The 16,687-nt window shown below is 42.5% G+C and overlaps 1 protein-coding gene and 1 gene segment (V, D, J or C); both read left to right on the top strand.

Annotated features, from left to right (window-relative positions):
* The first annotated feature begins 2,187 nt into the window (after nt 1-2,187).
* tp53rk (TP53 regulating kinase) lies at nt 2,188-5,030 on the top strand. The gene is made up of 2 exons (XM_063215615.1): nt 2,188-2,476; nt 3,373-5,030. The coding sequence occupies exons 1-2, from the start codon at nt 2,254-2,256 to the stop codon at nt 3,855-3,857; spliced, it is 708 nt and encodes a 235-aa protein (XP_063071685.1). The 5' UTR covers nt 2,188-2,253; the 3' UTR covers nt 3,858-5,030.
* Nucleotides 5,031-6,571: 1,541 nt separating this feature from the next.
* LOC134462532 (immunoglobulin heavy constant mu-like) lies at nt 6,572-15,534 on the top strand. The segment is given in 5 exon segments: nt 6,572-6,806; nt 7,465-7,566; nt 8,163-8,534; nt 9,600-9,917; nt 13,512-15,534. Coding segments are annotated over 5 exon segments (1,356 nt in total).
* Nucleotides 15,535-16,687: the final 1,153 nt, after the last annotated feature.

The following is a 16,687-nucleotide window of genomic DNA, read 5'->3' as shown; positions in this document are numbered from 1 at the left end:
TGTTTCTTGAGTTTCAGCTGAGACACCTCCCATTCTCAGCTACCCTTTCTTTTAAACAATATAGGATTAACCTGCCCAGAGCCACGCAGAGTGTTTCTTGCTAATCTACACACAAATTAAATGTTAGGTTGGTCTGGTCACACACAATGATTGTAGAATTGTCATCAGTTATACACATGCATGCACGAACACACATTGATGTAAAAATGTTTGCAATGAACCTTAGACTGATGATATTCCGACTGTAAAATGTCCTTCCTGTTACTCAAACAAGGCTAAGAAGAAAAAAAAACTATACCCGAGATGAGGGCCCCGCACTCACAGCAGACTTCTACGGAATTCCAAATTGAATGAATTGAAATTCACAGTAATGCTATAATATGAAGACTAGGTGGTGGTGTTCTATGTACTCTCAATGGGTGGTGTAGATTAAATTCAAAGGAATTCAGGGTAATGACACCTAGTGTTCGTATTATGGCATTACTTTGAATTTCAATTCATTCAATTCGGCATTTCGTACAAGCCTGACTCACAGAGGACTAATTGAAACCTTACTGTATCTCTATTTCAGTATTGCCTTTCATAAAATGAAATAGGTAAAAACAAAGCAAAACCTGAAATCGATCATGAGGGCCAAAAATTAACAGTGCCTCTAATTTTGCATAATCACTCAATATCCAAATGTGTGTGTGTGTGTGTGTGTGTGTGTGTGTGTGTGTGTGTGTGTGTGTGTGTGTGTGTGTGTGTGTGTGTGTGTGTGTGTGTGCGCGCGTGCGAACGTGTGTGTGTGTGTGTGTGTGTGTGTGTGTGTGTGTGTGTGTGTGTGTGTGTGTGTGTGTGTGTGTGTGTGTGTGTGTGTGTGTGTGTGCAGGGGCGGCGGTACACATAGGCAGACAAGGCTATCACCTAGAGCGCCAAGTGTCTTAGGGCACCAGTAATGGCCAATAGTCACACAGAATTAGAATGTCAAGTAAAGTAAAGCATTTACTTTGACAATGATTATTTACTGTATGTGCAGTCGGTATATTAGATGAGCTTGATCAGATGCACAATACTTACAAATGACAATTTCTAAATGCACAAAATGAAAGGGGGTGCTTGCATATTCGCATATGGCGCCAATATTGACTAGAACCAGCCCTGTGTGTGTGTGTGTGTGTGTGTGTGTGTGTGTGTGTGTGTGTGTGTGTGTGTGTGTGTGTGTGTGTGTGTGTGTGTGTGTGTGTGTGTGTGTGTGTGTTAGCTTTTTGTTTTGTTTTGTTTTTAAGCTCCAGCTTTCATAATGAATTGACCAACTTTCTTGAGGCCTGATAGGTTTGGTAAATGATTGTATCAACATTCAAGGATTCAAGGATTCAAGGATATTTATTTGTCATGTACATAGAGACACTTTCGTGTCACTTGTAATGAAATGCATGGCCGTTGCAAAACAAGTGTGCAGAAGAAGGGTGAAGAAGAAATAAAATAAAAATAAAAGGTGTGTGTGTGTGTGTGTGTGTGTGTGTGTGTGTGTGTGTGTGTGTGTGTGTGTGTGTGTGTGTGTGTGTGTGTGTGTGTGTGTGTGTGTGTGTGTGTGTGTGTGTGTGTGTTCAATCAAAGTAATTAGGAGGAATTCAGTAAGCAAATGGCATAAGGAAAAAAGCTCTTTCTCAGTCTTTCAGTTCTAGCTCTGTGACAGCACAGTCGCCTTCCAGATCTCAGTTTTTTAAATAGTCCATATCCTGGATGTGACTGGTCTTTGAGAATGTTACGGGCCCTAGATAGCATTCTCTTTGTGTACATGTCTTTCACGGCATGCTGATATACAAACAAACACAAGAAAGGGCATCAGATCAAAGATGCCTGGGTGTGACAAAGGGAGAGCAGCAGCCATGTGATTGTCATAGCAATAGGCCTACAAAACAGACTTCTACTCGTGGCTGTCCCTTATATTAACCTCCACTCACATAGATCTGACTCCAATGTGCTGCTTTGACCTAGGCAATTTAAGGGTCTTCATGACGATGAAAAGTCACAAATTAAGTTGGTGGGTCACTGTTAAGGTTACCTTCAGTTACTTGAAGTTATCTACACTTCTCCTGGGTGGATTTTTGTCGACCATGTTCAATCTGTGCAGCAGCATCACTGGTTTCTGTGATACCCAGCACTACCACTCCATCACACTAGATGGCGACTCAAAGCTGAGGGGGAGGCTGAGGAGAAAGTTTCACAAGTTCTTCTACAGTCAGTGGTTCTTTGCGGCGTGTGTACAACATGGATCAAGAACGGGATAACGCAAAACTGCAATATCTCAGCAAATGCAGACTTATTAAACAAGGAGCTGAGGCTAGAGTTCACCGTGGCACATTCTTGGGTAAACCTACCATTATCAAAGAACGGTTCTCGAAGCGATACAGACACCCAACCCTCGATGAAAAGCTCACGCACCGACGCACTACTCAGGAAGTGCGGTCAATCCTACGATGCAGAAAAGCTGGTGAGATAGCAATCACATAGACCGCATTTTAAATTTTTAATGCATGGCATATTTCGAAACTCAACTGTCATTTGTTAAAAGTTTGATATGGTAAGACTAAAGCTTTCATTCCCTGTAGACTAGAGTTACTGCTACAATCCTCAATTTACTGGCCTTCCACAAAAGTCACTGACTCAGACTGTCTGGTGCCATTCAAAATGCTGCAGCTAGAACCAAAGAAACCACATCACCCCCTAGTGCTCTCTCTGATGCTTAGAATTGAATTTAAAAATATTTAAAGGGACACTGTGCAGGAAAATGTCAAAAAAGGTACTGCAACTATGCTGCTCATTGAAACTGGGCTGCCTATTGCCAAATTTGATCTTTACATGAAAGTTTACTAAGTAATAAACAAATATTTTCTAGTATGGTCCAAGTACAGTCATTTTTGCAGCTAAAAATTGCTATTTTTGGCAATTCAAAATGGCGGACCATGGAGAAGATACCCCTTTTCATGTATGAAAAGTGCAATTTTTCCAGTCATAATGAATACTTAAAAATGTGATGCTGGTGGTAAGTATTCATGAAAAAGGTAACATTAGTGAATGGGCAGCATGAATTCTGGAAATAAACAACTAAAAATCCCACACAGTGTCCCTTTAAGTCATATCTATCTGCAATATACACTAAGCGACTTGTAGACATGTGAGAACAATTTTAACAGTTATACACCTCACAGCTGGAGTCAGTATTCAGGAGTCTCCACCTCTGCTGACTGTACCCACTTTAAATTCAATATGTCACTAGAAAATGACTGCTCTGTACTCTTTACTACTATTAATCTTTTTTATAGGCCTACTTTGTCCCCAGCACATAAAAAAAATCACCCGACAGTCACCATTTCGTGCTCTGTGCAGGTATCAGAACTCCGGTTGTCTACTTCGTGGACTACTCCTCCCACTGCATCTTCCTGGAAGACCTCGAAGGCTCCATCACTGTCAGAGACCACATAGTCTCCAGCCAAGAGTCTGGTCAGGACCCAGTATGCCTCGCCGCCTTAGCCCAAGACATTGGCAAGATTCTGGCCAAAATGCACGACGAAGACGTTGTTCACGGTGACCTGACCACGTCAAACATGTTGTTGCGTCAAGCTTCAGGAGATGGGAAGTCTGAACTTGTCCTTATCGACTTCGGTTTGAGCTTCTACTCTGCCCTGCCAGAGGATAAAGGAGTGGACCTGTATGTGCTGGAGAAAGCCTTCTTGAGCACACACCCAAATACGGAGGAGCTGTTTCAGAAGCTCCTGAAAAGCTACACAGAGAGCTCCAAGAAGGCTCCCTCTGTCATCAAGAAACTGGATGAGGTGCGAATGAGGGGGAGGAAACGGTCAATGGTTGGTTAAAAAAAAAAACATGTGGGACTGTCAAACAGACTGTTTTGTTTTGTTGGTTGGTGGTAGTACCACTTTTTTTTCTTTTAAGTTTTTTTTGGGGCTCTGGTGCTTTATTCATGATGGGACAGTGACAGAGGTACAGGAAAAGAGTTGGGAGAGAGATGGGGAAGGACTGGCAAATGACCCAGGCCAGAATCGAACCCGGTTTGCCGACGTACCTAGTGCTAGGGCTGCACAATTAATCGAAAAAGAATCAAAATCGTGATAAAATAGTGAAATCGAACTCATGATTTTAATCGTGATTTAATCGTGGCAAAAGTGACTTACTTTTGAGAGCGTCCTTGAAGCCAGAACATACTGACAGGCTGGTGTTTCTTGCCAGAAATCTGTCCACTTAAGTTTCATGCTATTGCCTTTACATAATTATTACAATTCATTTTATTATATCTAATTCATTCTTGGTTCTACTTCATCTTCTTATAATTTTCAAAAAAATCTGCAAAAATTAATAGTCGTGATTATGATTTTGACCAAAATAATCGTGATTATGATTTTTTCCATAATCGTGCAGCCCTACCTAGTGCCCTACTGTTTGGCCAGGGCAGGGCCTGGCAGTGCCACATTTGACTTTGTGACCTGCAGTTCGGTCAAATTATATCTAAGTTAAGCCTTCTTCAGCAGTTCAATGGTTTGAATGTTATTGTCAACAAGAGACAAAGGCACAAGGCAAGGGCTTTTAACCCAGGCCATGCTTTTATAGAGCAACCAGTATTTCTCCAGTCTGAATCCTCTTATAATTGGTTATTCTGAACAAATGCCACGATGGCTGTCATATAAGGGATCAGGCTGGGCTAATGTATAATAAATCTGTTATAAACTGTCAGATGTGATACTTTGCACTTGGAATGTCTGATAAATGGACAGTAAGTTTTAACAATAGATTATTGCTCGTCCTTCATAAAAGAAGTCTACTGGCTTCCAACTTGTTTGAACTGTTTGTGATGACGAACTTAGTTCTGACTCATGTTTTCAGTTTTGGCACTTCTGTTCATGTAGCCTACTGTCTTTTTAACCCAAGCTCATACATGCATGTGAGGGTTTGGTTTTGTGTCAAATTGCAAGTTGTGGGGAACTGTCCCTTTGTTTTGACAAAAAATAAAATTCTTGAAAGGTGTGCAAGTCCTTACAGCCTATTGTGTCTTTTTTGTTGCGTAAGGTATTGCAATCGACCTTTGAGACTGAGAGGGTGTGATCTCAGACGGCAAGCTTCAAGAATGACAGCGAAGGCTGCTATGGTGAACAAAGTATGATTTTGTGTAAAAATGCTCTGCACTTTATCATATTTAGCCATTTTATCATCCATTTGCAGCTATCTGGTAAGACTCGTGATTTTTATGCTGATTGAAGAGTCTTTGCTTCAGTCAGTTGCTCTTATTAGCTTCTGAGTTCATTCAGTTCTGTTATTAATTCACTTGTGTAAATAATAAGACAATACTAAGTAAATAATGCAAGACATTGTGGCATTAAGCATTTTATTGACATGCCATTTTAAAGCACTGTGTGTATGCTCTGATTGACTACAGCATGGGGAGTTACGGTGGAACATAAGAGCTGTTTGACTGGGGAAGGCGTCATTCTGGACTGTCATGTGAAAGTGCCTCCAGATGTGCAGATTACAGAAATACAAGTGAACTGGTCTTTCAACGGCAAGCACCGCACAAAAACACTCTTCTCATTTTTGAATGGAAATGTAACAAATTCTTCCCAAGGATATGAGCTGGATACGAGAGGATTACTTCAGGGCAATGCCTCGCTACGTTTGGAAAACCCTTCAGTAGTTGATGATGGAAATTTCAGCTGTTATTTCTTGATACAACGAGTAAATAAAGAATATGTACATAATGTTTCCCTTGAAGTATCAGGTAATGGATATATTTTTACATTTAATATTATCAAAATGATAGCCTACCAGTTAAATGGTCATTTTAATTATTTTTGTAGTGGTACAACATAATTGTGATTTTGAAAACTCCAATCATAAAACAGTAGAGTGTTTTTTTGAAAATGTGAATGAATTCTATGCCATGTAAAATTATTTGCAGACGTTTGGTGTGGCAGCATGCCATACGCCTTTTACCATTTTGGAATCATACAACCCAAATTGAAGAAGGGTCATCTGACATCAGATGACCCTGATGAAGGCGTAAGCCGAAACGTTGGTCTTATTAAATGTAACTGCATGAAGTTCTGAGTGTGCGACGACCATCCTTCTTCAATTTGAGTCTATTGTCTGCCGTACGCACCTCAAACGGTGTGCGTTTACTGAAACCCAAAGAAGGAATCATACAACCCAACAGCGCCAGAGCATTTTCAGCATTCTGGGTGTTTTTTCAACTCCCTTTGAAAATTTAATTCTATCCCCATGTTAACACCACACCATAAAAAAATCCTGAATTGACAGGCCTAAGCACCATTGGTACTTAACGTTAGACTGAAGTGACATGCTTAAGTCATTGGCCTCGAGTGAGTTAATGACCTTATAATTACTTAATTATGATAGGAAGGGTGTGGTTACTGGTTAGTATACTATACTACCCATGTTGACTGGCTCCCCTCAACCCCTTCTCCACTGCACAGCTCCCCCATCCCTGTACCTGCCGGAACATGTCACGGTGGTGAATGGGGGCAAGAGCATCTTGGAGTGCATCATCACTGGGTTCTACCCCATGCAGTTGGATGTGGAGTGGCTGAGGCTGAGGCGCCATGGTGATCGCAATGAGTCTGTGAAGACAGACATCTGCTCTGAGTCACCCAGCAGCAATACCAACCACACCTTTAGCCTGAAGAGCCAGCTCAGCATCCAGGGGAACCGGACCCTGAATCATGGGGCCACGTACATCTGCCAGGTCAAGCACAGGGCCCTCAACGAGAGCCGGGCAGTCCGTGTGCATGTACTTGGTGAGTCTGTGATTCCAGAGAAATACTGAGACTTTTGTTTTCACCATTCTTGATTTTTCATTAACAATGCCTGAACCATTCATAGACTGGTAACAGAAGGTACTGTTTGTTTACTCAGTATTAACAGAGTGAACAGTCAGACTGTTCATCAGTGTTGGCCACGTCACTCAGAAACTGCAATGCATTACTGATTACATGTTACTGCCTTTCAAAGTAATCCCTTGCATTACAATATTACTATATTTAGAATGGAAGGCGTTTCACCACTTTTGCATTACTTTAGATACTCTCACCAAGATAACTAAATATAGATCTGGCAATTTACAGTTTAAATCATGAGTCAAGTCTCTTTCACCTCCTATCCAGGAGCCTATTTCAGCAGCATGCAGACTAAAGAGTATAACGTTATAGCTTTTTTTCCGACCCATCATACTGAACACCGTTAATATCCAGGTAACAGTAAAATTAATTGTATGACTTGCATTGTAACTAGTATATATTACAGCTGTCCCCCTTTTAATGCCTCACATTACTGCTTTACAGCAAAAAGTAAAGCATTACAGTTACTGAGTTTGCGATTCCATCTTAGGGCTATCTTGGCTCTTGCTGGGGAAGGTATTACTGACATCATCTCTATGCTGTTTTGGTCTACTTCCAGAAACCCCTGTTGTATTGATAGCATCAACAGTGGCCTTCAGTGTCTTGGCAGTGGGTCTGCTAACAGGAGCTGCTTGGATTGTGTACCAATACTTTCATACAGGTGCGTTCCTCAATCCATGTCACAGGAAGAAAAACGGACAATTTGATGAATAGAAATTGCAATATGATGTATCACTAGTGCATTATGTTTGAATAGGTATAGGTTTTCTTTTGTCCCTGTTTCTGTTAACCTACTGAATGCAGGTCATTAACAACTACCATCCTGTAATGCCATGTATGTGGGTGGTGGGCTGTGGTGGATATGCACTTGAGTGTCTCTATGAGGGCACTTTATGTATGTATGTATGTATCTGTGTGTTTATTGTTGTTTTTGTTTTTTGTTTTTTGGTGTCATGTGTATCGGTGTTGTGTGTATGTGGCAGCTATGTATGTCCAAGACAAATTTCCTTCGGGACTATTAAAAGAATCTTGAATCTTGAGTCTTATTCTCAAGAGCTTTGTTTTTTTGCCACACACATTGTACGTATGCTACTGAAGATCATATGTCCTCATTTCAAAATTGCTTTGGATAAAAGTGTCAGCTAAATGCACTGTAATGTAATCATGAGATGTCAGTGTCTTGTAGATGAATGAAAACACGATTGTGTTCTTGCTGTGAATCTTTCCATTTCTGTCACTTTTCTTACCCCGTTATAGTGCCACCCAGTGTGTCTGACATCTGCAGTCCCTCCGTCATCTATGCAAACACCCGCGCGGATCTGAAGTGCACCATCCGCAGGGTGAAGCCCACACGTGTGGACGTGCAGTGGTACAGGGTGCTGTCTAGCCATGGCACAGCGACACATGGGTCACCACCACCAGGAGTGGCACTTGTTTCACATGACGAGGGAGAGGCACTGTGTACAGAGAACCTAACCAAGCACGCTCAGCTGCACTCTGTCGACAACACCCAGCTGCTGTCCACGCTGCCCCTCTCGCCACAGGTCAGTGACGACGGTGGCAGGTACAGGTGTGTGGTGACCTACAAAGGACACACCTACATCAAGGAGGCGACGCTGAGTGTTAAAAGTAAGTCAAAGGTGCTGCTGCAGAGCTTCTCAGTTCGATTACCGTTTAGCCTGTGCATGTCCTTTTCAATATAGAATCCCCACCCAGATTAATGTTGAAGAAATCAACCATACTGTACAATTGTCATGGTTTTACGTTAATCTGATGACCTTTGATTACTAATTTGATTTCTTTCACCTCCTCACTCTCCATATTAAGATGATCTGTCCGCATTGCTTTTCATGAATCTACTGTTTATAATGAGTCATTATTGATTCTGTTGCTCATTGCACTGAACACGTTATGCCAGTGGATGCTGTTTTCCACCATACATGGTATGTTGCTGATTGTCTCCTCTTTTGTTGGTAAATGCATTTGATAACAATGTCTGCTAAATGTAATCCAGTGTAATAATGTAATGATTGAGTCACACCATATGCTGGTATGTCAGCATCATTTTGGTTCATGATGCCATATAACTGTCATTGATTGGCATATGGATTCAGAGGCTATAATCCAGTGCCACATGTCCCGAATGACCTTGGACCGGTGAAAGCAGATCATTTCGAATATGTGGCACTTGACTGTAGCTTCTGAATCCAGCTTGCCCTTCACTGTCTACTGTGTGTAAATGAGTCACTATTATTGAAGCTCAAGTCAAGTCAAGTGTACTTTATTGTCAAAAATCTATGTAATAAGGTTAGCACAGAAATTTGAAGTTGCGTTTGACTAGTGGCCAACATGAAGTTAAACTAAACATATATATAAGACATTGACTATAATCACACACACACACACACACACACACACACACACACACACACACACACACACACACACACACACACACACACACACACACACACACACACACACACACACACACACACACACACACACACAGACTTCTGGGGCAAAGCTGGTTCAGGAGTAGACCAGGTTAAGTTAAGAGGTAAATCATCTAATAGAAGAGCTTGGAATCTGGTTTCCTCCTGAACCAGCTTTGTAGTACAGCATAGGCCCCTGTTGTTGCAAGCTGTTGTTGATGGAGGTCCTCTTTCTACCTGTGCCCCTTCCTTCCTGCAGCTCAGCCGTCCTTCCTGCAGATCTCCAGTGTTCCTCAGGTGCCAGTGCTGGGCCAGAGGCTGGTGCTGTGCTGCCGCGTGGAGCGCTTCTACCCGGCCCAGGTGTGCCTGGAGTGGCTGGGCCCCGGTGGCGAGATGCTGGGCCCGGTGGTGCAGTACGGCCCCTTTCCTGACTACCAGGGCCTGCATAGCGTGTGGAGTACGTCCCAGCTGACCATGACTGCCGTGGAGGACGGCCTGGTGTACAGGTGCAGGGTGTACCACTGCAGCTTCGCTGAGCCAGGATACCGGGACCTTACCTACCAAGTGAACCTGAAAGGTAAAGAGACACACATCATTTTCTTGCATGGTAAAAATGTAGCGTTGATTCAATTTTACATATTCTAGGGTGTATTTGGTCCCAGGGTACTACTCTCCAGGTGTTTAACTAAACACTGAATTAAACACTGCCTCAAAATGCTGTTGCTTTTGGCCTGTATGTATTGCTCTGCTTCATTGGCCTTTTTTTGTGGGCTTACTGGAATATCCAGATGCAGGGAAGCTGACTGGGGGGTGATCAGTTGTCCAGGTGGGCCTAGGGGCAAAGGTGGCTCAGATTCGGGCCCTTGTTACAATTTGATGGAGTGCAGTGGCATTGTAATCATGTTGTGTGGTTTATATTACATGCTAAAATCATGTTGAACCAACACCATTTTGATGGAACGGTGACATTTCAGTACTTTTACAATATTGTGTTATTTGAAGAAATCATGTTACAACACATTTCCAGGTAATACAAAGACATTACCTGCTTGGCAACAAATTCTATCTGAACATGAGGTTTTGATAGCCTAGTTGTCTGCTGTGTTGGCAAATAGCCTAGCTACCCAAATACAGCAGGCATAACCTCCCAGTAGGATGATGGGAATACAGGTTATTTATTTCATGTCCACTTTGTCCAGCACATGAAGCTTTTTTTTTTTTTAATAATAAGCTGTGATGCAAACAAGTAATCTCAAACGTATGCACAAGCGCGCACAACGACATACCCCTGCCTTATGGTGTATTCACCATCACCAGTGAAACTGTAGGTCTAATGCATTAGGCCTACTGATTTCGTGTTAGACAGTCTTTTCAAAATAATCCATTACACTACAATAGGCCTATTACTATATTTCAAATGTAAGACACGTAGGCCTAAGGCAAATACAGCAAGCATAGCCTCCCAGTGTCCCCCCAATAGGTGTTGTCATCATGCCCAGTTAATCCCCCCAATCGCGCACAGAAGCATGAGCCCCGGACATAGCGAGACATGAATGTGCAGGTAATTGAATAAGTTACCATGTGAAAGGAGACCAAATCCCGGAGACATAGCACCTTCATCAGTTGCTATAGAAAATTATGAGCCCCGGACATAGCGACACACCCCCTCGTTGCGGCGTGCCACCTGTCTATTCATGGTGAATGTGCAGGTAATTGAATAAGTTACCATGTGAAAAGAGACCAAATCCCGGAGACATAGCACCTTCATCAGTACCTATAGAAAATTATGAGCCAGGGGAATAGCGACTATTTATTAAAGTAGCCACGGAAGTAGCGTAGCCTACAAGTCGTTCAATCTGCATAACATCGGTATGTGTCCTGCAGGGAATTGTGCGCACTATGGCACATGTCTGCAAAACGTATGCCTATGGTTTAGTATGTCTGCAAAACATGAGACACTAGGGCAGCAGTGAGGATGATTTTAAATAGGCCTAAGTCAATAACAGCTATGCTTTACTGTGTAATAATGTGGCTGCATGGGGGACTTATCGTTAAATTCTGGGCAAATTATGGTTAAGCATTAGTTTGGGGTGTTTGGCTTTCTTATGGCATAATTTCATAAGATGCAACTTTGGCACTTTTGTGTTTTTAAAGTTATTTAGCCAACATAACTTTGTTGTTGTTATCAGGGCATCATGGGCACCACTACACTTAAACTTGGGATGTCATAGCTAAGTCATGTCGGCTTTTTTCTGCTTTTAGCCGCCAACTCTTGTGCCATTATCGTGATTTGGCATGCTTTCCACTGGACACCAATAAAAAGTGTCTCACAAATAGGCTACTCACACATGACATTATGTCGGCTTATTTAGCTTTTGCGCTATTATCGCCGAAGGTCTGGTAGGCTATATCGCACGTTTCAGACAGATCGCCAAACACAGTTTGAAATTTACACAAGGGCTTTAATGTCAAATGGATGGAAATAACAATAACAAATAAATAAAGGCAAATCACATTCAAATCCAATATCCTATAAAAATACAAAAAGTCAAAAATGGTGGATTTGAAAAAGAGCTTTTCAAATAAAATAAAAAAATGAGTAGGCCAAAAAATAGACTTCTACTCTTGCGCAGTGTTGTGAAGTGTCTAGTTCTTGTGGATCATGGCGGCTAGCAGACTCAGCATCTCCTTGCCCCTGCTGTCCTCTCTTCTCATCTGCTCTGCCCACGCTTCCCTCGCAAGTTGCATCTGGAGGCAGAGTTCCTGCCCTAGTTGCTGTGCTTTTTCCATCTCTCTCTCTCGCATTTCCTGCTCGCTCTTCATCTCCGTTTCCCGCAGCATCACCTCACACTCCCGGTCTTCTCGAGCTACCCTCTCGAGACTAGCCAGCAGGTCCTGCTGATAAGTGTTCCGTTCCGTGGATTGACTAGGCCGGTGACCCAACACGCTGTCCATCAAGTCATAAAAAGGGAACTTCTTTGGCGCCACACCACTGCGACCGTTGTGTATTTTGGCCGCTTTGTAGGACGCCCGCAGTTTCTTTAGCTTCTCACGGACTTGTCGTGTTGTTCGGAACACACCGACCTTGGCCATCTCTGAAGAAATGAACTTCATCACGTCTTCGTTTCTGCACACCCCATCGATTTTCCTCTGGACTGAGTCTTCAGCCCAGATGGTGAGGAGCGTCTTCACGTCCTCCACAGACCAGATCACGCGCTCAGCAGCCATCTTCTTCTTTCTTCGTTCTTGTAGTGTATAAAAAAATGAAATACTGTATGCTTCAGTCTCAACATCTGCCCTTTATTTGGTCTCGGACACTAACCCCTCCCCGACCCCTCCCTGACCTCTGCCCGAGGTTGACCCCGCCTCCGAGCCTCGGCGGTGCTTGATGGCCCATCGAATTCGACGGGCCAGGAAAAGCGGCCCAACCTGGCCCGGCGGCCATCTTTAGCACCTAGCCCCCTTTTGATGAGATCACCGTCAGCCCCCTTTTGTCCGGGCCAGCCCGGGGCTGGCCCTGCAATGAGACTATGGCTATTGTGTGTATTGAGGACAGGGGGTGCTTTCAGATGGCTTTGTCCTGGGCCTGGCCAAGACCAAAACGTTAATGCAATAACAATCCAAATCCAAACAATGACCCAAGTACAAACATGCAAAGAAAGAGAGAAATTATTTTTTCAGCAATCCCTTTTTCCTAGCTGTCTCTGTTGTCTCTGGTGAATTTGCTCGTCAGCACGCATCACAAGCAACCAGCCTGACTTGCAAGTTTGAACTCTGTTGTGCATGCCAAGTTGCAAGCCTGGGTTTTCCCCTCCAAGGCAGCCAAGGGAACAGTGCATGAACACACTACGTGGTGATGGGGTCATATAACAATTTACCATCTGAAGAAGATTACTCATTAACCTCATATATTGAAGAAGGCTTGTGTTAGCCTTTCATCCGCGTTGAAAAAATGTTGTTAAGTGGGTGCAGATACCTTGGCCTTAGCTCACTTGTGAAAGAGGTATCTATCTCAATATTTACTTGCACAAATTGCAAAATAGGAGTAAATGAAAATTTAGCATGTACACTTTGGAACTTAGTCACAGACAAACAAGTCAGCAAAGGGGGAATTTACAGGAGATTTACGAGTAAAATGCATTTTCTAATTATTTTGTATGTTTGTATGCAGGCACTCCCCCGGCAGTGAAGTTCATTAAGTGTGAGCCCAGCCAGCCTCAGCTGGGGCAGGAGTTCACCCTGAGCCTCTGCGTGGAGAACTTCAGCCCGGACGCGCTCTCCGTGGCCTGGTTCAGGCAGCCGCAGGGGGAGCCCATCCTCACCGGGGTCTTCACCTCTCCCCCCAGCCTCAACCCCAGCGGCCTGTTCACCCAGTGGGCCTTCCTCAGGCTCAAGCCCACCCCGCAGGACCTGGGCACAGTCTTCATGTGCCGGGTGGGGCACAGCGCTTTAGCTGAGCCGGAGGAGAGGAGCTACACCTTAGCAGACTTAACTCTGGAGTGAAGTCATGGCCGACCGTTATGGACAAGCAGTTAGGGTGCTGCTGGGCTTGAACCCTGAGTGTTGATGGTTAGCTTTCTCTGCCCCAGTGCACTGAACATGGTACCGTGCCCCTACACTGGTCCCCATTTGGGCCGCTCATTGGGCTGCCCTTTTGCATTGGAGAGGCATAAAAGAAACTTAATTGTGTGCACACTATGTCCTGTTTGTAGCATACTGTGTCACAGTAACAGTGCGGCTTGCCCAGGGGGACCTTCAATTTCACATCAAGATTAACAACACCTGGACTTCAACCTGATGTTACCAGACAGCAAAAGAAATGTGAAAAAAGAAACATCACTGTTGAACATTTTCAGCTGACTCTAAAGACTGCATTACTAGACTGGGGCCACAGACCATACGCTTTTAAAATGGAGCCATTATAAGCTTTGTTCATATTGCACTTTTGATATCTAGTAGGAGGCACTTGAAATACTATGAAATAGATGAAGTTATAGTGTTGTAATAGAGAATGTATAATCATAAATGATATGAGGTTAATAAACTGGGGCATCCATGGACTAATGGTAAGAGAGTGTGTCCTAAGATTCAAAAGTTGCAGGTTCGAGTCCTGTGGAGTTAGGAAGAATGTAAGTGGTCTATATCCTAATCCTCGGCTGAAATGCCCTTGAGGAAGGCAGCTAACCCCAAATTACTCGAGGGACTGTAGCCAACACCCGGATAACTGTAAGTTGCCTTTGATGAGACTGTCTGCAGGCACAGTCCAGGATTAAACATGTAAGCACACAGTGTAGTTGAGGACTCATCCTAAAGGTATTGATGCAAAGGACAATTTTTGAGCAATGTTGCTGCATGGGCAACAGCAGAATTGGCTCCTAATTGGCTGATTGAACAATTAAAAAACAGCTGTTTGCTGCCTATTGAAGTTCTCTTGATAAAAGTGTTACTATATACATAGTGATAAACAACCCAAGCAAGATCCATATTGCATCGTTGCCCAGGCACATTGCTCAAACACTTGCCCTGTGCATCATTACCTTTAGAGCCACCATGGGGAGCTTTTGGGCTTATTCTAGGCCACGGTTATGCCGAGCTGATTAGAGGCGAGTTCAAAGGCCAAGTTGGTGGTGAGGTGTTGCAGCAAAGCCTTCAGATCACACGCACAGGTCTCGGGGGCAGCTTATCGAGCTGCTTCATCTGTAAAGGGTGGGCTTGTGGAATCCTGAAGGGATGGAAGCACCGCTAACAATTGCTACGTTAACATGACGTTATTAATTCAGAATTAATAATTCAGAATTAAATACTTCTGACGAGTTTACGTTGATCTTTCATTTAATTCCGAATTGTGAAGTGCTTAAATGACGTTTTCAAAGCGGAATTAACCTTTATTCAGAATTAAAGTGAGTTGATTCGGAATGAAGTGTCTCATGTAAACGTAGTGAATAATAATACAAAAGAGGTTTAGTCCTTAACATGTTGTGCACTTGAATTAAAAAGAAAAGCATCCCATCTGTGCTGCTCCGGTATCTTCTCTTCGTTCAAGTGAATAATAAGAATTGGCAATTTGTTGGACAATGTTAAAGGCATTGGTGTTCACTAGTGAAAGACATCCACACAGAAACTGTGCAGAGACAGCTTGGTGTAGTACTGATTTTGTGTTAATTTATAATAATATATCACCATGATGTACTTGTTTATTAAAGTGTTTGTAAATAATTACTTTTTGCAATGTTTTATACATTATATGTGCTAGTGCTCTTTGTAAGAACGTATTGTACATACTGTATGTGGGTTATGACGTTTTTTATATTGAATGTGGCTCAGGACTCTATGATGGTTTTTTTGGTCTCAGATGTCAGGCGGTACCACCACGGCTAATGTCCATAAATTAATTAGTAATTGGTAATTGATATACTGCAATGGAATGCTTCTAAGATAATCCACTAAAGAATATACATTTTATCCATACACTAGTGGCATTCGCTGTGGTCAGAGCCGTAACTGTGTCCTCAATGGTAGTTACAGCCATGGCCGTGGTTGCACCAGCCTGATTTGTGGTACTATGAAAACATCATTGACCCATGTACAAGTTTAACCTAGCCCCCCACAGGGGGATTAGGCAGGTATCACAATGACCCTATTATATTTACATCCATTAATTCTTAACCATTATGAGTTAAACATATATTGCGTGCTTTCTTTTTTCAATCACAATAATTATTAGGTGCACTTTGCGTCAATTTCATATAAACACATTCTCTTTGTTGTATGTATAATTTATTGGGCACTTCACTTGACACAGTGACATATTCACTACATTTAACACTTGCAATGTCCTCATTAAATAAACTGCTTAGGCTTGCTATAACTTTCTGGTTTATTTTGCATGAATTACAAAACGATCTGAAAAATGGCTGAAAAACGTGTCAGTGTATCCCATGAAAAATAAACTGAATTTCAAAGTTGATTGACTGAATTTTTTGGCATATATAATCATTTTACTGTCAAAACAACTCACAGTTCTAAAATGCTTTGTTTCTGTGCCTTTAGACTACTCAACATTTCTGCCTTTTCATAACCAACATAAAAACGGTAAGGCAAACAAGGCATAGTGGCAAAGTACAGCGGCTGTACAGTTCTACAGCAACATCTACACAAGTTCAATTCATTCAAATTCACATTTGAATGCATTTAAAAGCATTATATTCACAGGTAGATGTTCAGCAAACCTGTCGTTTAAATGATTACAAAAAATATGATTTTACATTTAAATCAATACTGACATTGGAATAAGTGCACAACAAAATCACAGTAGTGTTTCAGACTAGCGGTCAGTTTCGAGTAGAT

Source organism: Engraulis encrasicolus, chromosome 14 (assembly GCF_034702125.1).
Source record: "Engraulis encrasicolus isolate BLACKSEA-1 chromosome 14, IST_EnEncr_1.0, whole genome shotgun sequence".
NCBI lineage: Eukaryota > Metazoa > Chordata > Actinopteri > Clupeiformes > Engraulidae > Engraulis > Engraulis encrasicolus.
Note: the sequence above shows the minus strand (reverse complement) of the source record. Positions and strands in the feature narration are given on the sequence as shown.